Raw genomic sequence first — 26410 nt, 5'->3', positions numbered from 1 at the left:
CCTACCCCACCCCCTGCATTATTGATGCTGTTTGCCCTTTATAATTGGTATATAGAAAGACAGAATAGCAGGGAGGATAAAGAACTATACTTAGAATGAAAAAGACCTAGGTTCAAGTCTTGTTTTTAATACACACTTTAAGTGTGACCCTGGAAAAACCACAACTGCCTAACTATCTCAAATAACTCTCTTTAAATTATAGAGCATTTGCAAATCTGATATTGGTTGAGGGAATTTCTTTTCCTGGAACTTTGTACAACAATTAAATCAAGGGTAGTAAAGCAAAAATAAGTCCATATATATGTACATGTTTATATTCCCTGATCTGCATCCATGTTGTTCTCCTATTGCTCCTCCCAGTAGAATAAAAATCCATTCTTGTCTTGGTGTGTGGCTATAACAGAGAAACAATTGGTTTCAGAATTAGGGAGAAATAGGTTCAAGATATGTCTCTGAATACCTCCTGGCTGTGTCACCCTGGTCAAGTCACTTAACCTATCAGTGTTCCCAGGCAATTGTCTAAAGAGTTTAATTTGCAGGTGAGTTTATCACAGTTGCTGATCTGCATTGATGGGGAAGTTACAGGTTGAGAAATTCCCCTCCAAAAAATTCCCAAACCCAACACATAACAAGACCAGTGCTTAATGTTGAACTGAAGGTATATATGTGTATATATATATATATATATATATATATATATATATATATATATATGTATATGTATATGTGTGTGTGTGTATATATACATATATATATGTATATATATATATGTACATATATATATATACATATATATATATGTGTATATATATATATATATATGTTGTGATCCACAACCTAGGAAGAAGCACCCACAATAATACAGGTTTTGACCTTTAGATGTGACCTTTCTCTTATGTTATCTTTATATCTTATCCAAATACACACAATTATTTATTTCCTACATATGCCCCAGTCCTGTGAAAATATGCCATTGAATCAACTCCAAACAACAAGGATAAGAGTCTTGCAGAGAGAAAACTTGCCCGAGACAAGCAAAATGAAGCTAGAAATTAGGCAAAAAAATGAATTGGTAAATGTTTTATACAAGTTTGAGAAGAGGTAAGATTCCAAGTTTAACATCAATCCCAGTTATTGTCCAGGACAATCTGGGAAATCAAAAGAAGTTGATGGGAAATAGGGGATGAAGAGGTCAAAAAATATTTTCAGTCTCCAAGGCCCAGAGATAAAACAAAAGTCCAGGCCAACCTTTCCATGGCCTAGTTTAAAATATCTACTTTAAGCCTAAAGGAAAAAAAGAAAAATACTATTAATATTTCATTCACCTAACCCATAAATCTATGTGTATTATTTAGTAGTTGTGCTTCCTCTACAGATGTGTTTCCCCTATTTATTGCTTAGTGTGACCCATGTGGACTGAATCCCCCAATACACAGCCCCTCATCCTCATTTATTTACCCTTCACTCTTTCTAGTCTGTTTTAACTTTTGCTCTTTTTTTAAGATAAAAGGTATCTTTCCACTTATCTCTAATACCTCCTTTCACCTTTTCCAGTGTTAACAAAAATCCCTTTTATCCTAAACCTATTCTGTTCATTTTCCAGTTATCTCCATTTCTCACTATCCCATTGGATGCTTCATTTTTTTCAATCCTTTCTTCTAGTCCTTTCTCCCACCTGAGTTTCTCAACTTTGGGCAGTGACAAAAAAAGAGATAGCAAGTTAGTGTTCCTTTTTTGCTAATTAATTCTATATTGAGAATCACAAAAGACTAATTTTCTTCTATTTTCCTTCATTTGATGTTCACCATTCACATATTCCATTCTTTCAAACCTATATGACTTTCCATCTGATCTCACTACCTTGGTCATTATTTAATATTATCATTACCCAAAACTGTCCTATCCATACTGGGATTCTACAGTCTTCATTCATACCACTATCACCTCTGGCCATATTGTCTCTCTGCTCTAGAAAAAGTCTATACTTAGAGTCAGGAGAGACCTGTGTTCAAATCTTGATTCTGACATTTATTTGTCCCATGACTTTGAACAATTAATTCAATCCTTTTTTTCTCAGTCTCTTAATCTATTAAATGAATATAATTATATTTGCAATATCTACATCATGGAGTTGCTTAGAGAAAATAATTTTGCAAATCATAAACACATTTATGTTATCAGTTTTTTCAGTGTTGCTCTCTCACAACCTCCAATCCAACTTTCCACTATCAGGGTCTTTCCTGCCCATTACATTAAATTAATGAGGTAAGAACTTGATCCCAGTTGTTCTAACTACTTTGTTTCCTAATGTACTATGATTATAATTGATGCTTTACCTCAGTCTCTGACTGATTCAAAACCCTAAATGAAAAAAAAATTCTATTTTTCTACCACCTTGATTCCCAGATTCTTCAGTTTTTATTAGTCCTCGTACTTTGTAATCATTGAGATTTTTTCCTTTGCAAAGCATAAGAACCATGAAATGATAAAAGAAGATGATTGTAGGTAATTGACACTTTTAAAAAGCTATTTCATAGACAGTGAAATTCTAGGTGTAAGTATAATAATTCTTACTTATGCTTTATCCACTGTTACATAGTATTTGCAATACATAGTATATTTATTAAAAATATTAACCAACAACTATTTATTCAGCCAGGCTTTCTGTTTAGATGCTGAGGATATAAAGACAAAAAAAAGTGAAAATCACTGCTTTCAATATGCTTTCCATATTTTATTTCCACGTTTTCCACATTCTAATTTCCATATTTCTATATTTATTTATATACATGTGCAAACACATATACATAAGATATAAGATATAAATATGTAATATCCATGTATATATGTATGCATGTATATATATGTGTGTGTATACACACACACACACACACACACACACACATACACATACATGCACACACACGGTTTGCCTCCCTCCGAAGACTCAGTATAGTTTAGTAGATTGAGTGCTGGGGAGGGGGAAGAAATTGTACATTCTTGTCAAAGAACAAACTGAGGCTTAAAGGATGATTAGGAAGGAGTGAATTCTAGACTTAGAGGTTGCTTTCATGAATGCAGAGAAGTGAAAGGCAGGAGAGATGATCTAATTTTTTTTTTCCTGTCAGGAACAATTGTCATTAACAAAAGCTTTCTCTGGCCCTTGTCTACCTAATAATTTTCTGCAGCGAAACTATCTGTTTAGTCTTTTGATCCCTAATAGAAAAGAAAAATAGAAAAGGAGTATAAGTGAATTCTATCTCCAAAGAGTCTTCAGATATATCATTAAGTATTAATTATCTTCATCTTTCCTCATTATTTCGAGTCGAGTCTCAATTATTTTTCTTTCTATACTTTATGATTTATAGCAAAATGTATTTTCAGCAAAGAACACTAGGGGTCACTACCCACTAACTAAACTATAAAATTTTAGTTTTGAAAATTTATTTCACCTTTAATTACTCATACTCATAATACCTACAAGAAAAAAAAAATCAACACTGATCAGGAAAATATACTTATGAAAAGCACAAATATAGGAGATACTATTTAAAATATTTTATTTAAATACTAAATCTCAATATTCTGATTCAATCCATATTTATTGAATATCTATTTTGTTCACATATTTTCAATCCATTTTATTTTTCCTCTTGCCTCTTCCATACTCTCTACCCTTCACAAACACCACCAATAATATTTTATTTTAATTCTTGTCTCTGATTATTCTTTACATTGAATCTGCTGATTTATCAACTCATTTGAAAATTTTTTTAAAGAAATATGAAATCTAAATATAAAATTTCCCTTACATATAAAGACTCAATTCAAGTGAATGTGATGAAATGGAAAGAATGTTGGACATGATGTTAGATGACCTTGGGTCACAATCTAGCTTTACCGCTTATTATACATGTGACCCCTTGGGTAAGTAACTGAATTTCTTTGAATCTTTTTCATGTAGATTTCTCATGTAGAAATAGGGAGAATGTGGGGGAGAGTGAACCAGAAGACTTCTAACGTACCCTAGTAATCTTTTAAGTTGTTTATATAAATTTTAAGATGGAACAACTATTAAAAGAGCATTTACCTGTCCAGATGACATGCAATTAATAAAAGGACACAGGTATAATAAAAACCAAACTCATGAGTCTGCTTTCTTCTTTATCCCTTCCTTTTATATGTCTAACTCTATGAAAAAAAGATTTTTTTTATTTTTAAAAGACTTAAAATATCTATAAAAGGAGCACAACACTTTATACCATATAATTTTGGGTAGAAAAACACACAACCCTGTGAAGGAGAAAGTGTAAGTACCATCTTAAACTGAGGAAACAGGCTGAGAAGATCACAGAGCTAGAAAGCAGGCAAGATAAGGTCAGATCTTCTGGCTGAGGGCCAGTGGTTTCCACAACAGTAGGTTTGAATCTAACTGCTTCAAGATTCTATAGACTTGGTCTTAAACTAAAAAGATTAAGCCTGGTAGTACAACTTCTAAAGAAGGTCATTCCACAGAGGAAATAACAGAATGATTAAATGCATTTATTTTATGATGAAGTATAAATTGACATCTTAATATTTTTTTAATCCTCTTCCATGTGGGAGAGAAATTTAAATATTTAGGATGCAATAGCTTATCTCACCATCTTTACTTTTTTTCTACTGATCTAATTAATAAGAAGAAAGGTATGAAGATATCCTCTATAGGCACTATTGTGTAAGTAACACATTCTAGTAATGATATTCATTTAATTCAACAAAGATTCAAAATAAAAGTCCAAGGCACTCTGCCTTATGTGTAAGAAGTTATCTATTAGTTATGACTGAACAATAATAACAACAAATAGAGTTATCTGATTTGTTGAGAAGACAGTTTAAAAGCTATATCCTGAAACTAAAGGATTTCTTCCTGAATCCTAGTTCTCCTGGTGAAGCAGAAGTGTAAAATCTCAGGAAAGAGCAAATAAATGAGATGTGAATGATGAAAAGATAATAAATTCAACAGGTAACTTTCAATACTATCATATTACTCTGAGTTTCTTTCTGGTGTTTCTTCTGTTCTCTTTGATTCATTTAAATTAATTTTATGATCCTCTTATTTTTTTTATTAGGGGTTGGGGAACAACTCTATCACTAACTCTTCTCTTGATAGTTTCATTATAAATGAAAGAATTTGCTAGTTAGTTGAAAAATAACTCAAAGGTCCTTCTTGGAATTAGTGGAATTGATTTCATTGTTATGTTAAACATTATAGCTCATGGTTAGTCACCTTGCCTTGCAATGATCATATAAGGGGATCTACATGTGCATTACAGAAACATCTATTATAAAGAATGAAGGAAGAGTGAAATTCTACTACAGAATTTATGACTTCCTCTAAACCAAGCCACTGCATACATTTATCTTGGTATATGAATTCATAAAATGTTATAAAGGGGTATTAGTCAAAGATATAAACATATACCTTAACTCATCTGCAAAACATTATGAAAATTAGTAGTGGGAAAAGACAAACCATTTCATCTAACTAACTAGCAAAAAAGCAGCAAAGGAGTAAGGAAACTGTAGGAAACTTGTTGTGAGATATCTTAAGGACATTAATAGATAGGCACAACTAAGCTTCATTCAGCTCCCACTTCTTCAGTTATCTATTACCACACAGTTGTCTTTCACCTGCATGAGCATTCTTTCTTCCCCATTCCTGCACTTCAGTTATGAAACCACGAACCATAATCAAATCAACTCTGAATTTTCCAGGAATTTTGGGAACCTAAGTACTTCTCCAATGGCTACTACTCTAAATTACTATGTTGTCTTTCCAATTAGGTTGTCACCACCTTGAAGTCATTTACTTTTAATGTTTAGATCCCCATTGTTTAGGATAGTGCATAGCATACAGTAAACATACTATAAATGCTTTTTTACTCATTCATCCAAGAGGATTCTCATTGAAAAAATATGGAAATACACAGTTTTTATAGAAAATTCACTTCTCAAAAATTCTTGAGAGGTATAATAAATACAAGATGCTGATGTTTTTAATTTTTCCTGATAAATGGCTCAAAGCAAAATCTAATTTTAAAGGTTCTCCTCCAACAAAGCTAGCATGCAAATATTAATATCATACAAGAGTTGTTGATAGATGTATTCATAAAATATACCATATTTCAGTGACCTTCTGGTTATAATTTAAATCAAGGCATAAAACGGGGAGACATATGTTCACCAAAAGGTATTCACCACTGTCATAAAATATGCCCTATGCAAAACTGAAATAGAAGAGGGATTACCCTATAGATGTTGAGGTTTATCACATATTCTTTTTTCTGTTTAGGTTTTTTTGGCAAGGCAATGGGGTTAAGTGGCTTGCCCAATGCCACACAGGTAATTATTAAGTGTCTGAGGTTGGATTTGAACTCAGGTCCTCCTGACGCCAGGGCCAGTGCTCTATTCACTGTGCCACCTAGTTGCCCCACACTGAGCTGATTTTGACTGCATTTTCAACCCACTGCTCTTAGTTTTGTCTTCCCAAGTCAAGCATAATAATCCCCCTTCCAACAGATAGTACTTCCAAAATTTGAAAATACCTTTATGTCTCACCTAAAAATTTTTCTTTGTTAAGCTAAGTATTTCAAATTCATTTGAACTATGATATGATAACCCAAATAAGACAAGTACCATAGTGACCTGGCCAGAGAAAGATATCATCAAGAATAAAATGTCTTTCTTTCTGAACATTATTTTTTCTATTATCTTAGCTCCTTTACTAGCTTTCTGACATTTCTCTAAGCTACTAGTAAAATGCCATCTCCACCAGGAAGTCTCCCTAAGTTCTCTTACTTTGAGTACTTCCTCCCTTTAAGTCAGTTAAGTAGTACAGTGGATAGAGCACCAGTCCTGGAGTGAGGGGGACCTGAATTTATATGGTCCAAGGCATTTATACTAGCTGTGTGATCTTAGGCAAGTCACTTAATCCTGACTGGTTCGTATTCAGGGTCAGCTTCAGTCATCCTGATTCCAGAGGAGAAGGTGAGGCTAGTGACTTAGCATGGTTCTCCCTCACTCAAATCCAGTTCACTTGCTTGTTATGGCATCACCTTTTCTTCAAGAAAGAAGGCCAAATATCAAATCACTTTCCCTCTTTTAATTATTTCCAATTTATCTGATCTCAGATACTTTCTAGCTCTATGGTACTAGGCAAGAGACTTAATGCTGTTTGCCTCAGTTACCTTATGTGTAAAAGGAGCTGGAAAAGGAAATGGCAAACCACTCCAGTATCTTTGCTAAGAAAATCCCAAATGGGGTCACAGAGAGTTAGATATGACTGAAACAACCCAACAGCAACATTTATCTTTCATATAACTGACTTTATATGCATGTTTTCATTTGTCTTGTCCATTAGAAGGTAAACTTTTGAGGACAGTGGCTGTCAGTCACCTCTTGGTATGACCAGCCTTTAGCACAGTGTCTGAAATATGGTAGTGCTTAATAAAAGTTTATTGATCAATTAACACTATATTTCCATTAGTTCAAGAACTATATCTTCAGCCTTACGTATCTAGATCTCAGAAGAAAAGTAATCTCTCCAAAATACTGTCTGCAACTGTACCTTACTCTTAATATGGTTCTTTCTTAAGACATAATTCTATTAAATTTCCAGAAAGCTGTTGACATAGTCTCTCATACAAACTGTGTGTATAAGATACAGAGTTGGATGTTAAGCATTTTGTAAACTTTAAAGTTCCTGAGATAGAGACAGTATAATAAACAGATATAATGTCAATTATTGCCATGCTGCGGTCTAGGTGGCAATACAGTTAGGTAGATTTGGAACTAGTTCAATGACTAGACAAAAAAGTTGATTTCTACTTGGAGGGAGATTTCTAAACAAATGCCTTACAATTAGGGAATGTCTCTTTGGCCCTGTTTAAAATGTTTGTAAAAAGGTTTGGACAATAGCATAGATAGGATACTCATCAAATTTATGGATGAAACAAAAGTAGGAGAAATGACTAACAGGGCTGCAATCTAGAAAGAGTTAGGAGGCCAAATCTCAATGAGTCAGTGTGATATGGCAGCAGAAAAGGATTATGCATTAAGATAGGTAGAATATTTAGGAAATAGGTTCACTGTACTCCACTGTATTCAAGGGGTTGGATATTGTGTACTACACTCTAAAGTAGATTGTCCAGAGAAGAGAGACTATGATAGTGAGGGGACTCAAAGGTCATGCTATATACACAACAACTCAAAGAACTGAAGGTTGTTGTTCTTTTTTCATTTGGTTGATTTTGTCCAAAGAAAAGAAGATAGAGAAGATGCCTTCAAGGACTTGAAATTTCTTTTTCTTCTGGAATAGGAATCTAATTTGTTCTGCTTGCTCTCTAGACAACAGAACTAAGATCAATACATGGGAATTAAAGTTTATTTTTTATGAATGGGAAAAATTTTTCTAGCAATTGAATGAAGCAAGAATAAAATGGGAGGTTAGATCTTTTCTTTCCCATATCCCTAGATGGGAATCTCATTAGAAATCTTTAGGTGAAGGACATATGACCAGTTGGTGGAAATATTTTATAAAGAATGTTTAAAAGATATAATATTTGTAAAGTTTTTAGCACAGTGTCTGGAATAGAAAAGGCATTTAATAAATATGTGCCTTCTTCCCTCCCTCTACCATCGTTTATAAAGACAGAGATTTGAAAAGGTAACCTTTGATATCTCTTCTAATTCTTAGATTTTTTGATTCTACAGCCCAACAATTTTATTAAATTTAATTTATTTGTAAATAATATTTTTCTAATTTCCTATATAGTTTTTAACTTTTATTTTTTAATAAAATTTTCAAATTTTTTTCTCTCTTTCCTTCCCCCTTCCCAAAATATGTTTTTATTGCTTTTACCCCAAAAATTTTTGGCAATGATTTCTGTCAACAATGTGACTCTTCATTCCCCCTTTTTGAAATTGAAATATTTTTTCTGACCCTTCTCCTTCAAAAAATAGTCAGTTACTAAGATCCCCTGATTTCTCTTCCCAATACTGAATTTCTTCTTCCTAATTTGAGATTTTTTGAATATCTTCTACTTTTCTCCATCCCAACTGCCACTATCATCACCTGAAGTATTACAAAGACTTTCTAATAGATCTTCCTTTCATATAATTGATTCTTCAAATCGTTCTTCATATTTCAAGGCTAATCTACCCTATTCACAAATCTATTAATTAAATTTGGTTTGTTAGGTCTTTTGAGTGGGGTTTTCTTGGCAAAGATGGTGAAGTAGTTTGCTATTTCCTTCTCCAGTTAATTTTACAGATGAGAAAACTGAGGTAAAGAAGGTAAAGTGACTTGCCCAGGGTCATGCAGCTAGGAAATATCTGAGGCCAGATGTGAACTCAGGTCTAAGTGACCCCAGGCCTGGTCCTCTATTCATTGGACCATCTAGTTGAGGATTGTTCCTACTTTCTGCTACCCTACTAGCTACTAATTAAAATTCATTTTTTTGCCTGGTATTCAATAATTTCATAGTTTGACACAATCTTGCCATTTAAGTCTTCTTTCTTATTGCCCTCTTTCTTCTCCTCTTCCTTCTTCCCTTTTTTACTTCTACTTCCATGTCCTATTCACACCTTTCCTCTTCTCTTTCTCTTTTCTTTATTTATTTAAGGCATTGGGGTTTAAGTGACTTGCCCAAGGTCACACAGCTAGGCAATTATTAAGTGTCTGAGGCTGGATTTGAACTCAGGTCCTCTTGACTCCAGGGCAGGTGCTCTATACACTGAACCACCTAGCTGCCCTTCTCTTTTTTCTTTTCAACTTTCTACACTGTCAATTCCAAAATCCCCATCCTAATGCTACAGCATTTTCAATACTGATAGTTTTAGTTGCAATAAGAAATCTGAACTATTATCTTTTCACACTATAAATATTAATTATAATGTTCATAAAACTCATCATTCTGGCTCACATTAATCTGAAAGGTTTATCTCACATACTTAAACCCATGAATCAGTTTGTAGCTTTAAAAAAATTAGGCAACAAGCTAAAAATAAAGTAAATTTTTCTCCTCCCTTTTCATTTTAGCTTTTGGCATTCATGAGAGCTAAGTTTATAGAAAAGAGTAAGATTATTCTCTTAATTTACTGAAACAGATATAGAGCAGAAGGTAGAAGATGAGAGATAATATGGTTGGGGGCCAAGGAACAGCTTTAGTATCTGTAAAACATTCATGAGTTTTAAGATTTGGAAACTGTAAGATGAACTTGGTTCAAACCATGGTGTAGTGGATAAAGTGTTGGATGTGGTGTTTAGGAGGATGTGAGTTCAGATCCTTCTTTCAAACACACTTAATATGGCCCAGAGCAAGTACTCTCTAAACCTCCCCTTCCTTATCAGTCAAATTACACTGTTGGACTGACTCCTAATATCCCTCTTCGTTCTACATTTATGATCCTATGACAAAGGCAATTAGATAATAATTAGGAAAATTAGGAAAAGTTATGATGATAGGAGAAAAATTTAAAAAACTCATGCAAATTTTTGTGACTATTCATTTGTTTGTTTTCATTAGGGATGCATAATATAGTGAAAAGTAATTGAAACCTTTCTTGATTTCCTTAATTGTTAGAGTCATCTATCTTCTCTTCAGATTACTCTTCAGAGTAATATAGAACAGAATAATGGATACATTTTTCAAATGTATAGGTTGCATACCATCCAGTCTAATGATCCATAAGGGCAAGGACTTTGTAAAGGCCATTTTCCTATATCTAGCTCCTAGCATACAATTGTTGTTGTTTAGTCATTTCAGTTTTCTTTGATTCCATTTAGGATTTTCTTAGTCAGAATACTGGAGCAATTCTTCAGCTCATTTTATAGGATTAAATGACTTGTCCGGAGTCACTGAGCTAAATTAAGTGGACAAAGATGAACCTTCCTAATTCCAAGTCTGGTGTTTTATCCACTGTAACATGAAGCCTCCAGGAGTCAAGAGGACCTGAGTTCAAATTCAACCTCAAGCACTTAGTAGCTGCAATCCTGGGCAAATCACATAGCCCTGTTTGTTAAGTTCCTCATCTGAAAAAAAGGAGCTAGAGAAAGAAATGGCAAATGGAGTGTGCTTGTTGCAAGAATTATTAGATCAGAAAATCTGAGTTCAAATATGATTTCAGAATTATTTGCTGGCTAAGTGACCTTGGGCAATTCACACTCTTTTGAATCTTCCATTTCTTCCATGGGTTGATATTTAAACTACCTATACTACAATATTATTATGAAGATAAAGTTATGGTCATGTACAAAAAGCCCATTGTAAGTCTCAGGGCGCTATAAAAATATAATACATTAGAAGATGTCCCCTAACAATTCTTTTCGTTGTACTACCTAAATTCATGGTTCTAAGTAATATAACTTAGTCAATATAGACTACTAACTAAAAAAAATCCCAATATCCAATCCAAACCACAGTTTTAGAGGAAAACCAGAACTGTGCTTTGCCAGCTCATAATAAATGAAATCACTGGCACACATCTATTTTTTGATGTTATTTAGCCCAGAGAAGAGTGCTTGATCTCATTAGTGACAGTAGCAGAAAAAAGAAAAGAGGCAAACACCACAAAGGCATGTATTAATGGACTAAGTGCTCTCAGAATCATCAGTACAATTTCATCTTTCAGACTAATCTCAGAGTTCATATAGGGTTCTTTGAAATAGAACTGAATCACTTATATAACATTCTTTTATCTTTTTTAACTCCTCCTTCTTCAAAGCTGACATTCAGTTAAATCATCACTGTGCCCCTTCCAACAGAAAGAAACAGACGGACAGACACATTGTTCCTCACTATCTCAGGTTAGAATGACAAGTTCATTTCTGCATTTCTCTGGCTGAAAGGATCCCCAGAGATTGTTTCATCTATCCTTTTTGACAGGAGATAAGACTAAGCTAAATCATTCTAGTTTAGAAGTGGGTGGGGAAAGGCGGAATCAATGTCAGTCTTAAAAAATAGTTTAAAAAATTTCTATTATGTTACAAGATGCTAATTGTATTCATCCACATTGCCAAATAGATGGGTTTTTTTTCCTCTTTGTGCCCCACCTCCATTAGTCTTATCCAAGAACAGAAGCCAGAGGACAAAAAGCTTCTATCTATAGCAAACACAAACTTATATAGGTTTCCATTCCTGGTTATGCTTCTGACTTTCTGGATTTCAACATTATTCCTCAGATAAAGTCTTACCCAGAATCTTCACTCAGCATTTGTGGATTTTTCACACTGGGATGTCAATGTGACTTTGTGACCTTCTCATGGTGGAACGTTCCTCTGAAATGTTAGCTCCTTCCTCTCATTGATGAGTGACTCAACACTGGAGTCTTCACTTAGGAGAAGATGCAGCTCTGCTGGGGCAGCTAGGTGGCACAATGGATAGAGTGCTGGGTCTAGTGTCAGGAAGACTCATTTTCCTGAGTTCAAATGTAGTCTTAGGAACTTAGTAATGGTGTCATCCTGGGAAAGTCACTTAACTCTGATTGACTCAGTTTCCTCAAAAGTGATTTGGAGAAGGAAATGGCAACCTTTTCTTTTGCCAAGAAAACTCAAATGAGATTGTGGAAAGTCAGACTCAACTTAAAAAAACAACTTAGCAACAGCAATGTAGGCTTGTCAACCTTTATTCCCCTCCTCACTATAATTCTGAATTTCTAGACATGAATGCCATATCCTCACAAGGTTTCTTTATCTTATCCCATTCCTCCTCCCATTTTCATTTCCCTTTTGGATTTGTATTTCCTCTTATTATTATGAAAGCACCTTGGGGTTAGGGACTTTGTTTTTATTTCCAGCACTTAGTAAACTACCTAAAATACACCGTTTTAATAAATACTTACTTATATTCCACTTCCCTTTTGAGTTCCTTGGGTAGGTACAGGTGTCCTTGAAAAGTTGTTTTTTTTTCTTTTAATTAAATGAAAACAATAGAAAGGATATGCATGAAATAATAAATTCCTTACTTTAGACTCTGATGAAAATTAATATCTGATTCTCATCAGGCCTGCAGATTATAACATGAAGTTTATTTTCATGGTCGATTTCGGTTGAGCTTAATGATTATCAAGAAAGGAAAGTCTACAATGTTGATAACATCCTTCCAGTGCCTAACAATCCTTGACTAAGGATTGAGTCACATGAGACAACAGATATAAAGTCTAGTCTATCATTTTTCTTCTTTTTTCCATGATGAGTTTATTTCCAGCTTTTTCAAAGGAATTGAAGTGTATTCATAAATAAAGGAAAGATTATAAACATTTTAAGAAACATCAACAACAAAAGTTAATAGAACTTAGAATCATTTAGTCAGAAGAAGGAGATGGTTTCACTCCTTAGGTTCTGGAAGGCACATTTGCACATTCAAGGAAAATGATGACTTCTGACAGATCGTTACAGTACTGCAATTCCTTCGACTACACGCCTGAACACAAAACCTTTATTATGTCTTCCTCACTGAGAGAAAACACAGATGAAAGCTCCTCTCTGGACATTTGGAAATGGTTAAATTATTTAATTACTGGGAAAATATGAAATGAACAGGAGGCATTTTCCAAATGCAACTAAGTAGCATTCAGTTGGAGGCTGAGGTTAAAGGAGAAAGATAGAGTGTGAGCAATCTCAAAATATGCAAAACTTAACTCTGTAGGTACTGCAAATAGCATAACTAAATAGGTACATGTACAAAATGAGGAAAGGAATTTCCTTATAAAAAAGAGTTTCTTTCCCTTCAAAATAGGTAAGCCATAGGAAGATGCTCTCTGATACATTCTTCAATTCCATCCACAGCAGTGATAATGAAATTAAGACAAGACACAAAAAGAAAAACAAAATGAATAACACAGTTTGGAAGACATTAAGACTTAAAGGTATATAGATTTAGAATAGTCAGGAACCTTAAAGGTCATATAATCTAAGCTCATTTTACAGATGATGAAACTGAGGCTGAAAAGCTAAATGCAATCACAGGTAATAAATGGAAGAGTTTTGGGATTCAATACTGATATTGTGTTATAGTTCCCTTGAAAAGTGATATACTCTGAGGCCTAGACTCTCTTATTTTATCTAAGTTCATCTATACATCTCAATGCCAAAAATAAGAATATACCAGAATTATATTCTTGGCTTTAATCTAGAATGTATGTACTTGGCAACATCCTTTTTCAAAGTTATGTAACCCTGAGCAAGTCATTTTACCTCTAACACCTTCTTGCCAAGGTTATTATGAACATCAAATGACACAACACAGGTAAAGCACTTCATATATCATATTGTATCATTTATATTCTAATTACTTTCATTATTACATCAAACAAATTCAACCACAGAGGAACTTAGAGTGTCATATGATGTACATTGATGGTCTCCAAACTTGAATCTAACACTTCAAATCCAGCACTTTCCATTATATCACATTGATATATTTTGAGTCACTGATGGGAAGGAGAAGGTAAAGAATTATGAATTTGAATAAATAATTCAAACATCACTATGAATGAAGTGAAGATGAGAAGTCCCTAGGATTACTGTCACTTACATGAAGTTCATGTGTTCAACAACAAATATGATCCACAGATAGCTAAAAGTCAAAGTTTATTCGTACAAAAATAAGGGTAATTCAATTAAAAACAAAAACAAAAACAAAAAAATGATATACCATTGTCCTGATCACAATATTATAGGTACAAAAAATGGGTAGAACCAGATTGCAAAGTTTTCTTTCTGAAGTTCTATATTTAGCCATTGCTAGGATAAAATACAAATGAACCTGATATTTAGTCTTTCAGAACATGATTCCAGGTTTGACTTTTCCAGATTGATGATTCTCCCCTTGGTACAATCAATAGTCTGGCCAAGCTGGTGAATCTATTCTTTCTTTCCATCTATCATTACTTCTTTTATCTCTTTTCCTTTACCTAGGCTGCACCCTACACCTGGCCATTCTCCATGTTCAGAATAAACTCCTTCCTCCCTCAAACCTCATGGAATAAAAACAGAAACTGGTATTCATACAACCTTATATCATTTGCAATACATATTCATAATATCATTTGAATCTCCCAAGAACCCTATACAATAGATATTGCCAATAGGCCAATATTAATAACTTCATTTTTCTGAAGGGGAAATTGAGATCTAGAAGGGTTGGATGAGTTAGATGACTTGTGGAAGGTTAGTGTCAAAGACAGGATTTGATTTCCTGAATCATTCCTGTCTCAGAGTTGAGACAAGAAAACAAAAATAGATTGGGCCTTAATGAAATTAGTATACACATCTGACATCTAACAGTTGTGTGACCCTGGGAAAGTCACTTAATCTGAAAGTCTGGTTCCTCATTTATGTTAATTAATCCTATCTCAAAGCTGGCAGTTCATGAAGGATTGGGATTTCTTTTTCTAAAGATCTCAATAACTCTTCTTCTATGACAGACAGGATTATAAATTAATCATTCTCCATTGAGGGGAGTCTTATGCAAATAGCTTTGAGTCCTAGGTTACATTATGGAAATCATATTATCTTGAGTACCTAGCTCTTGGGATTATTGTAAGATTCCAATGAAACAATATATTGTAAAGGATTTTATAAACTTTGAAATACATCAGTTATTATTCCTATTTTCATCTTTTCTACAGATCAGGATTTTGATTATATCCATTCCTGTTTCTTCATTAATCCTATTCAGATAAATGAATCCTTGAAGAGATTATCTATCTATCTATATATGTATATATTTTAGTTCTCTAGAATCTACAGAGGAAAAATGGTTTTCTCTGCCTTATATAATATGTAGCTACTGCATTTACACAGAAGAGAAACAAGGAATCAGGCTCCAGATTTAGCATGTGAAAGAAAAAATTGGACTGATAAAGGACCCTAGGGCTAAACAAATTAAAATTTAATTTAACACAGTGGAATGAAGTTTGAATTCTATTTGAAGGGACCTTTGAGAATGCTTAGCCCAATCCTGCCCTACTACATTTTACCTAATGAAGTCACGTAGGCCTTGAGGGCTGATTTATTCAAGGCCACAAAGTTAATTAGTCAAAGAACCAAGATTAGAAGCCAAAGCCTATGCATTCTTCTTTAGTGTGCTGTTATACAAACTATCTTTCATTTGATCTTCTCTACTATTTCCATTGCTTTACTTACTAAAAGTTGCCACAGACATTTTCAAATAACATGCCAATTACTATAAGATATTCTATTTTTTTCATTTTAAAAATTTTGTTCAAAAACTGAGAAAAATGAGAATGTCCATTTGTAGTATTATCCAGCAACCAATTTTCTGTTATATGGGACATGAGAAAACAGGGAGCTTTCATTCTAGAGTCTTTCTCATTCATGGGAGTCTACTCATAATAAGTCATCTCAATCTTTCCCTTTAAATGACAATGTTAGATGCTCAAAATTTAATTGCCAAGCCATCAATTAGTTTCATCAATCAGACATGCTTCAAAGAGAAAATGTTATCTAGGCAATAAGAGCTTCAATGAACATGCAGGAAATATTTGGTCTATTTCAAAGGGCTCAGAAAACATGAATACCAATATTAGAAAAGGAAAAACTCTGGAGAGACTTGGGTCACTTTTAAATCAGTCTTGAAATCAGGTATAGGTACAGATGTAGGTGCTTCCTCCTTCACTCAACCAATGTTCCACAGCAAAAGGAGAATCAACCTCATGGGAGGTTAGAGACTGAACTTGTAGTAACCCAAGACCATCTGCAGCAACAGAACAAAGAGGACGCAAAATGATTTGCTCCTTTTTCTCACATCTGATGGTCTATGCACATACCTTGCATTGTCCTGATACACAGATGGATGTTCCATTCTGGTCACAAGGAGTGCCATCAATAACCTTCTCAGCTTGTCTCACATAGAAACGATAGCCCATTGCTTGACAGTTCAGCTCACATTTTTGATTTCCCCGTACTATGGAAAAATAATGAAAAAAATCCACAGGTAGTCAGTTCTTAGGGCAGAATGAGTGTGAGAACCATAATTTTTTTTTTCTTAAAAGATCAACAGGTTGAATGAATGTGTGTGTGTGTGTGTGTGCATGTGCATGTGTGTTTTAAGGAAAAACACAAAACTGATACTATACTCTCTTCTAAGCATTATATTCCAAGGTCATACAAAAGTCTGCATGTGTAATTTTTGGTAAAAATCTCCATTTTCCCCCTTAGGTAATATGGTATACTCCTTTTTTCCTATTGCTTCTATATTCCCACACTCACACGTCTTACTGTTTTACACTCAAAGTAATCTCAGTGAACTAACAGAAAACAGAAGTTTCATGGGTTCTATAAGGTAGAAGACAGGAGGTACACTATATCATCTAAGGGCTTTCAACACTTTTGACTCTATGCCTATTTTTCATGAGATAAAAATAGCCAGTTTTAGGAATGTTACCTTTTATAAAATTATCCCTGAAAATGTTGCATCCCTTTTGAGCACAGGAACATGGGCAACACATTCCCCTTTATTTTTCTCTCTCTGAGGGACACTGTTTATAAACCCATGAACAAGTTTCTCACTTAATGTCAAATCATATCTGACAAAGAAGTTAGGGAGATACCTAAATGTAAAAAGTTAGTGATACACCAAAATACCAGATTTGGAAGGAATTTCAAAGGCTACTTAGCCCCCCCCCAAAAAAAAAAATAAATGTTGGATCTCTCAACATTCCTGACAAGCAGACATCCAACCTTTACTTGAAAAATTGCAATGATGGGGATCTCACCACCTCCTAAGTCTACTTGGGGAGTTTTAATTTTAAATAAACGTTTGCTTAGTTCAAATACAAATATGCTTTTCTGTACCTTCCACTATTTGCTGATTTCTGGAGTTGAGTAGAACAATTTTATTATCTTTTTCACCAAGTTTTTCAAATCCTTGAAGACACCTGTCATGTTCTTTATGTCTTTTCTTCTCCATGTTAAGAATGGTGATCCAGTTCCTCAAACCAGTTCGTGAGTACATTACCCTGGTCCCCTTCCTTTAGATACTAACTGGTATACATCCTTCCTAAATCATTGGTCCTAGAACAGGACACAGCACTCCAGACTAGGCATTTGAGCAATATAGTGTTCATTAAGTCTGCCAGCACTCCTACACCAAACATTAATATCCTCTTAATATATCTCAGGTTAATATCCTAGGCTTTCACTTCATATCGGTGCCTCATTTTGAATTTTCAGCTCACAAGATCTTTCTGTACAAAATTACTATAAATTCATTGCTCTATAATCTTATACTTAAGAAGCTACTTCTTGTTATTTAATCCAAGGGAAGAACAATTTCTATTAACTATTATTTTATTATATTCAGTCCATTATGCTAACTTTCCAGGGACCTATTTGCAACTTGGCTTCAGTTAACATATGAGCTAGCCCTATTCAAGTGGAATACTTTGATGACCCTATGGATTTCATTATTGCTGGTGCTCCTTCTTACTACTATTATTCACAACCCAAGCCTCCCTTCCATCTAAAGATATTGGATGGACCTTGCCTAGATCTCTCAACATTTGATGGTTCCAAAGAAACACATGAGTTCTCCATGAGTCCTCCCTATTTGTTCTCCATTATAATATATCTCACTGATAAATTAATACATGCCATTACTATGACATTTTTCATCATTAATATGCTTCAGGTTATTCTTTTCCACTTTCAGCAACCAACAAATTTATTTTTTTCAGAAAAAATTGTATCCTATTATTGGAATTTACATAGTACCATGAAAATATTGATATTGAAGAGGTATTCTTTGTTTCAATGAAAGAAGGGCAGTAAAGAGGAAGAGCATTCCAGGCAAAGGTGATACCCAATGAAAAAAGAGGAGATGGAAGACAGAATGTCATGTACAAAGAAGAGAAGTTGTCTTAGTATAGCTGAATAAGGAATAGAAGTATAATAGAAGGAATAGAAGGAATCAAAGTATAAGAAACCTGAAAAAACAATTGGGAGTTATTTATTTATTTATTTATTGCAAGGCAATAGGGTTAAATGACTTGCCTGAGGTCACATAACTAGGTACTTATTAAGTGTCTGAGGTCATATTTGAACTTAGGTCCTCCTGACTTGAGGGTCAGTACTCTATCCTCTGTGCCACCTAGTTGTCCCCAAGAAAACTGAAATATTAAGAAGGAATGAAAAACTAGCTCCAAATTTGGGGGAAGGAAATCTCAATTACTTAAAATTATTTGATGTTCTTTGCTCATAAATACAAATATATGCCAAATTGTTTTTTTAAGAGACTCTTGATCTTGATAATTACAAAGCTGCACATTCAGGGAAGAAAGGTAAATAATTATTCAAGAAGCAAATTTTAGCAGATTCAGATATCAAATAAATTTTGCTATTAATCTTATTTTCCTTTAGATAATGGAAGTAAAATTAGTGGATTAATCAAGGAAGATCTCTAATTTCATGAGCTTTTGTGGAAGATATGTACATTCTCATTAATCAGTTTGAGAGAAATGAGGGACATTTAGTATAGTATCCCCAATAATATCTCATTGACTATGAAGATATCACTTTTTCTTTCATTTACTAAGGATTAAATGATTGGCTGAGGTATTTGTTGCTCATTTATGACTCAGTCGAGAATGAATTGGTTGACTGACGGTTGAGTCATGTACCCCCTTGTAGGCCCTAAAGAAGAGATCAACTATGTCCAAAGAACACTAAAAATGCTCATTCATTCATTCATTCCCTTTGATGCAGCAATTCCAACTCTAGACTTTTATCCATAAGAAATAGTAAAAAATGGGAAAAGTCCTACCTGTTCCAAAATATTCATAGCAGCTCTTTTTGGAGTGGCAAAGAATTGGAAAATGAGGGGATGCCCATCAACTGGGGAATGGCTAAACAAGTTATGGTACATAAATACTATGGAATATTATTGTTCTATAAGAAATTATATATATGGAAGCATGGAATTACTTACAGGATCTGATGCTGAGTGAAGGGAGCAGAACCAAGAGTACATATTAACAACATTGTGAGATGATCAGCCTTGATGGACACAGCTCCTCTCAGCAGTTCAGAGAGCTAGGACAACTACATTAGACTGGCTATGGATAATATTAGCCCCATCCAGAGGAAGAAAAATAAAATAAAACAAAAAAAACCCCTTCAGAATCTGATGAATTCTTTATAAAAATTTTCTCTCATGTATCTCTTTCCCTTAATTCTAATTCCTCATACCGAAAATGACTAATCTGTAAACATGTTTATGAAAAATATGGATATTCAATGATAACCTGATTGTTCACCACTAAGGGGAAGGGAGTGGGAAGGAAGTGGGAAGGGAGGAAGGAAAGAAATTTTGTATATAAACATTTATATGTGCATATGGATGAAAAAATAAATTTAAAAAAGAATGAAAGAAAAGAGAAAGAAACAAAAAAGGGTTCAAGTATAGGATTAGTCTTTGATGATGGAATGATAACCACAGAGCAACAGAGTTAAGAGAGAATTTAGGTATTAGAGCAGAGAAAACATGGTGCAGGTATATAATCTTTCCTAGTGCATAATTATGATTCTTTGCTCAAGGTTTAGTGTTATTATGTATGTTCTCTGTGATGAATTCCTAAACAGCAGTCTCCTGACTAGAAGGGGCAACTGGGCAGTTTGAAAGTTTGGCCACCCGTAGCTCTACCTGCTCTAAAACTATACTATAAAATGGCAGTCATCAAAACTGCCTGGTACTGGTTCAGAAATAGAGTAATGGATCAGTGGATTAGGATAGTTTCAAAAGAAACTGCAGTAAATGACGACAGCAATCTACTATTTGACAAACCTGAAGACATCAGCCTCTGGGATAAGAACTCACTATTTGACAAAAATTGTTGGGAAAACTGGAAAATAATGTGACATAAACTAGGCATAGATCTACATCTCATACTCCATACTAAAATAAGGTTAAAATGTGTACATTATTTAGACATAAGGAGTGATACCATAGATAAATTAATAGACCAAAAAATATTCTATCTGATCTATGGAAAAGGGATAAATTTATGACCAAACAAGAATTAGAGCACAATATAAACTGTAAAATGAATGATTTTGACTATATTAAATTAAAAAGGTTTTGCACTAATAAAATCAATGCTGCCAAAATTAGAAGAAAAGTGGAAAGCTGTGAAACAATTTTCACAACCAGAAGTTCTGATAAAGGTCTCATGTCTAAAATATATAGAGAATTGCATCAAATTTATAAAGTCACAAGTCATTCCCCAATTGATAAATGGTCAAAGGATATGAACAAACAGTTTTCAAATGAAAAAAATTAAAGTTTTATATATGTATATATATATAATCATATGAAAAAATGCTCCAAAACACTATTGATTAGAGAAATGCAAATTAAAACAACAATGAGGTATCATCTCACACCTCTTAGATTAGGCCAGATGAGAAAAAGGGGAGATGAACAATGTTGGACAGGTTGTGGGAGCATTGGGACATTGATGCATTGCTTTTGGAGTTGTGAACAGATCCAATCTTTCTGGATAGCAATATAGAACTACACCCAAAGAGCAATAAAACTGTTTATACCCTTTGACCCAGCAATTCCAACTCTAGGACTATATCCAAAAGAAATTGTAAAAAATGGAAAAAGTCCTACATGTTCCAAAATATTCCTAGCAGCTCTTTTTGTAGTGGTAAAGAATTGGAAATTGAGAGGATGCCCATCAATTGGAGAATGGCTGAACAAGTTGTGATACATGAATACTATGGAATATTATTGTTCTATGAGAAATAATAAATGGTCTGACTAGAAAAACCTGGAATGACTTATGGGATCTGTTGCTGAGTGAAGAGAGTAGAACCAAGAGAACAACATACACATCAACATTATTAGATGAATAGCCTTAATGGAAGTAGCCCCTCTCAGCAGTCTAGAGAGCTAGGACAACAATATTTGACAGATTATGGACTATAACATCCCCAACCAGAGGAAGAAAAATAAAACAAAACAAAATACACAGAAAAAAAATCCCTACCAAATGTGATGAACACTTTATAAAAATTACCTCTTATGTATCTCTTTCCCTTAATTCTAATTTCTCATGCCAAAAACTACTCATTTGCAAAATGCTAATCTACAGTTCCCAATTTAGGGGAGGGTAAAGGGAAACTATAACTTGGAAATATACATGTACAAATGGATGAAAATAAAAAAAAATAAAAAAGAAAGTTTAACCACCTCAAGGTTTTGTACTATGGTTTGTCCTCTAAGAAAACACAGGAAGAGAGTTATGAGATCTAATCTGGTAGAGACAAAAGAGGATATGGACCTCAATATGAAAGGTAAATAAAAGATTAAACCATCATATGGAGAAGCAAAACTCCTGGATTTTGCCTTCTGCTTTTATTGTGAGATATTTGGGCAATATAGATTGTATGGGAAGAAAAATGCTACTTTAAAACACAAGTTTCTATTCCTTTTAATATTAAACCAAAAAATGAGGCTGATGTCATAAAGCTGTATAATGTTTACCCTTCAATTTTCGAAGAAGACCATATCAGACTACAAGCTCATGAATTGGATTTAAGTGAGGGGGTGCTATACTAAGTCTCCAAGCCTCACTTTCTCCTCCAGAGCCATATGGGTCCAGTGGCCAAATAAGAATCAGAATGATTGGAGATGGCCCTGGATGTGAGGAAATCAGGGTTAAATGACTTGCCCAAGGTCACATAGCTAGTAAGAGTCAACTGTCAACTAAACCTGGATTCGAATTCTTATCCTCCTGACTCCCAGGCCAGTGTTCTATCCACTGTGCCACCTAAAGTAGGACCCATCTGAATGTTGCAAGGTTAACTCGAGGATAAAACTAAGATTATTTTAAGGTTTTGATGGTATATAAACCAGAGTTACCCCAGGAATCTGGGGAAGTGTAAGACTCATTGAAGAGGGAAAAAAAAATCATATGCTGTTTGTTAATTACTTTGAGTCATTTCTGCATTTTCTGTGATATAAAAATCAAGGTTGGCTTATAACCAGCATTCATTGTTATCTTAGTTATTTGTATCAGAATTGGAAACCCTTCTAACTACATCTATGAAAACCTAGACAAAAACTACATTCTGGAGTTTCCCAGAGGGTAATCTTGCTAGAAGCAAAACGAGCCAGAAAATCATCTAGGAGAAAACTTGAAGATTAGACTAAATCTATGAAAAGTTCATCACAGGAGGTGCTGGTCTATGGGTTACATAGTAATCTCAAAGATTAGACTCATAAATGTTTCCAGAGGTTACAACGGGTCAAACTCTGATACTCTAAAAGCATTACCTGTTTTTTCTCTCTATTCCTACTCCAATTTTACTGAGAAATATCAGGTAAAAGAGAGGAGAAAAGGTCTAAGCAAATACTGAAGGCTCTTCCCTGAGGACAGAGCAACATCTGTGCTAAGTTTAGAATCCATTCAAATTTTACAGATTCATTCCAAGTTTAGCACCAAAATCCAAACTTCCAGGCTCGAGTTCCCTTTTTCGTTAGCAATATGGGACATTCTTGTTCAAAGGAAGCAGGATCATAAAAGCAGCTCATAAAACTTGGATGTGGCAGAGTCCTTACCAGAAACATTCTGATGAGTTAAGTGTAAATGAATAAGAAACATGTGGACTTAATTTCTTGGGAATACATATAGGGGTTAAACGAAGGGGGTGGGGAAGGTTCTTGGGGAAAACACATTTTAGATTTTACAGAAACCCAAGCACAGGACAAATAGTATGAGGCATTTAGTTAAACTAGCCAGAGCAAACTGCTGAGCTCATCTTCCATTCTCATGCATTATCTATTTGGTTTTCTAGCCAATTTGTAATAGATGATCAGCTTATCCTCAGATTTCAAATATCACACTAAACTCAGACTAATGCCTTTTTACCTGGTTTCCACCAGACTACACTTTCCAAGGCAAAACTATGGAAAATGAAGTATAAAACACTTCTAATAACTCAAGCTCTCTTTAGACAAAAAAAAAAAAGAGAAAATGAAAGAGAATGCTTCTAAGACTCAATCTCTTCCTTTTCTGAAAAGGAAACTTCTCCAGAACAGAGACCAAAACAGTCTGGCAATACACAACTTGTCAAGAGGTCAGTCTCCTTGCAGTTTCCAAGAGCATGGACCTAACAGTAAGCCAAGAAGGCTTCTGGACTCTGCTGGACTATAACAAATTCACAGTACTAAAACCATGCACTTTATTACTTTGCTCCTAATTTGGTATCTTTCTGACCCATATTCATTATACAGACCTTCAAACTGACTCTCACTTTCTTTGCACAAAGGAATATAAGATCGAATAAACTAAAAGAGAAAAAGTGGGGCTGTTAGAAATAGGCACAATAACAGCAGCAAGAATGGTCTGACATGAGGAAGGAAACAAAAAAACTCAAGTAAATCTCAAACAATATAATACACCCTTTATTGTGTTATGTGACAAGACTAATGATCCTGAATGCTTGAGAAAAGAATATGCAGAACAGTCCTGAGTAGATTCAGTCAAGAAAAATAGGGAAATATGTTTCCAAAGGTTGAGGAATGATTGCATTAATTGTAATGTATACATATAATGGAATATTATTGTTCTATCAGAAATTTGAAATATGAAAACTACCAAAAATATTAAACGATTTAAATGAAGTAACTCAGAACATATATGCATTGACTATTGTTGTTGTTCTTCAGTTGTGTCTGTCTCATTATGACCCCATTTGAGGTATTATTGATAAAGATACTGGAGTTTATCATTTCCTTCCTTAACTCATTTTATAGAGGAAGAATGGAGGCAGTAAACATCATTAAGTGACTTGCCTGGGGTCACACAGTTAGGAGGTGTATGAGGCCACATTTGAACTCAGATCTTCCTGACTCCATGACTGACACTCTATCCAACTGTACCACTGACCTTCCCACATGCATTTGCTAAAGTAATGTAAATGTGTACATATATACATACATATATATGTGTGTGTGTATATATATATATATATATATATATATATATATATATATATATGTTTTAATAGTAAGAAAATCCAAAAGGAATGAGATTAGACAGGACCTGGGAACAAACAGTTTAGTCTTATTTTGTATAGTCTTCCATCTAGCTAGCTTTAGATATTGCAAATTCAATTCAATTTCATGTCTAACTCAATAGTAAATCACCTGTCTGGATCACTTTGCCACTACTCAGTTAGAAAAGTGAGAATTTCTAAAGTTAGCTCATGTCTAACTGTTCAATTGTGTACCATACTAACATACCCAGGCAAGGAAACATATGACAGCAAAACCTTTAAACAGGAAAGAAACGGACAGCCAAGGAACTAGCTGCTTGACCAGCTGTTTGTAATTTTCATGAATTCACATCATGACTCTCTACCTTTCATAAAACAGTTCCTGTGGTAACTGCCATTAAATCTCCACTTTGCAGCTATCTTCCCTTAATCCCCCAATATAAGTAACCAACAGTATAGGCATTATAGACCTCACAGGAGTTGAAGAACATATTTTCCCAATGGTAATTCAACTAAGTAGAGTTACATTGGAAAATGTCTTTGCCCACCTCCACCCTGCTTATTATATTCAGGCCAAGGCAGCTTTGAAAATGAAGTCCTTTCCCCTCTTACCCCACACTTCTTACATTTGTTAAAGTTAATATATATTTAAAAATAAATTTTAAAAAGTGTAGTTTGCAGTTTACTATGTGATTTTTTTTCTCCCTGTCTAATTAAAGGCCTGGATTTTTAATGTTATTAAGAAATTGTTTGGGTCATGGTGGCAATTGATGATACTTCAGCCTCCTCAGTCGCCTCATCCCTCATAAAACTCCTCCCAAAGTCTTTCTTTATAGAGATCTCAACTTTCCAGCTAAATGCTTCATTTTTAATGAGATACTCTATGTAGTTTCAAATCCTATAATATTATGTCACAGAGCAAGGTGCCCTATTCCCTACCTTCCCCCTTTGCTTTCAAACTTTTCCACTTCCTTTTGTATGTCATCTTTCCTCATGGATTGTATGCCCCTTGAGGGCCAGGTTTATCACTCTTTTTCTTATTTATTTCCCTCGCACAGGGCCTGGCACATAGTTGGTGTTTAATGAATGTTTGAGTTTAGACTCAAGAAGACCTGAGTTCAAATTCATTCTCAGACACTCACTAGCTGTGTGACCCTGTACTTTTTACCTCAATTTCCTATCTGTAAAATGAGCTAGAGAAGAAAATGGCAAACCACTACAATATCTTTGCCAAGAAAACGCCAAATGGAGTCATGAATAATAGAACATGACTAAAATTGACTAAAATAAATGTTTACTGAATATTGACCATTGAAGCCAAAAAAGGTTAAACAACTTTGT

The 26410-nt window shown here is 34.2% G+C and overlaps 1 protein-coding gene across 5 annotated transcripts in view; it reads right to left on the bottom strand.

Moving 5' to 3' along the window:
* Positions 1 to 831: 831 nt before the first annotated feature.
* Positions 832 to 26410, bottom strand: part of LOC141521709 (thrombospondin type-1 domain-containing protein 4-like) — a 481139-nt gene continuing 455560 nt past the window's right edge. For all 5 annotated transcript variants that reach the window (XM_074234538.1, XM_074234540.1, XM_074234539.1 and 2 more), the window contains exon 7: positions 832 to 16970. In XM_074234538.1, the coding sequence (XP_074090639.1) occupies positions 16822 to 16970 (149 nt within the window). In that variant the 3' untranslated portion in view covers positions 832 to 16821. The remainder of the gene's footprint in view (positions 16971 to 26410) is intronic.

The sequence above is a fragment of the Macrotis lagotis genome, chromosome 4 (assembly GCF_037893015.1).
Source record: "Macrotis lagotis isolate mMagLag1 chromosome 4, bilby.v1.9.chrom.fasta, whole genome shotgun sequence".
Classification (NCBI taxonomy): Eukaryota; Metazoa; Chordata; class Mammalia; order Peramelemorphia; family Peramelidae; genus Macrotis; species Macrotis lagotis.
This window is presented reverse-complemented; position numbering and strand designations above follow the sequence as displayed.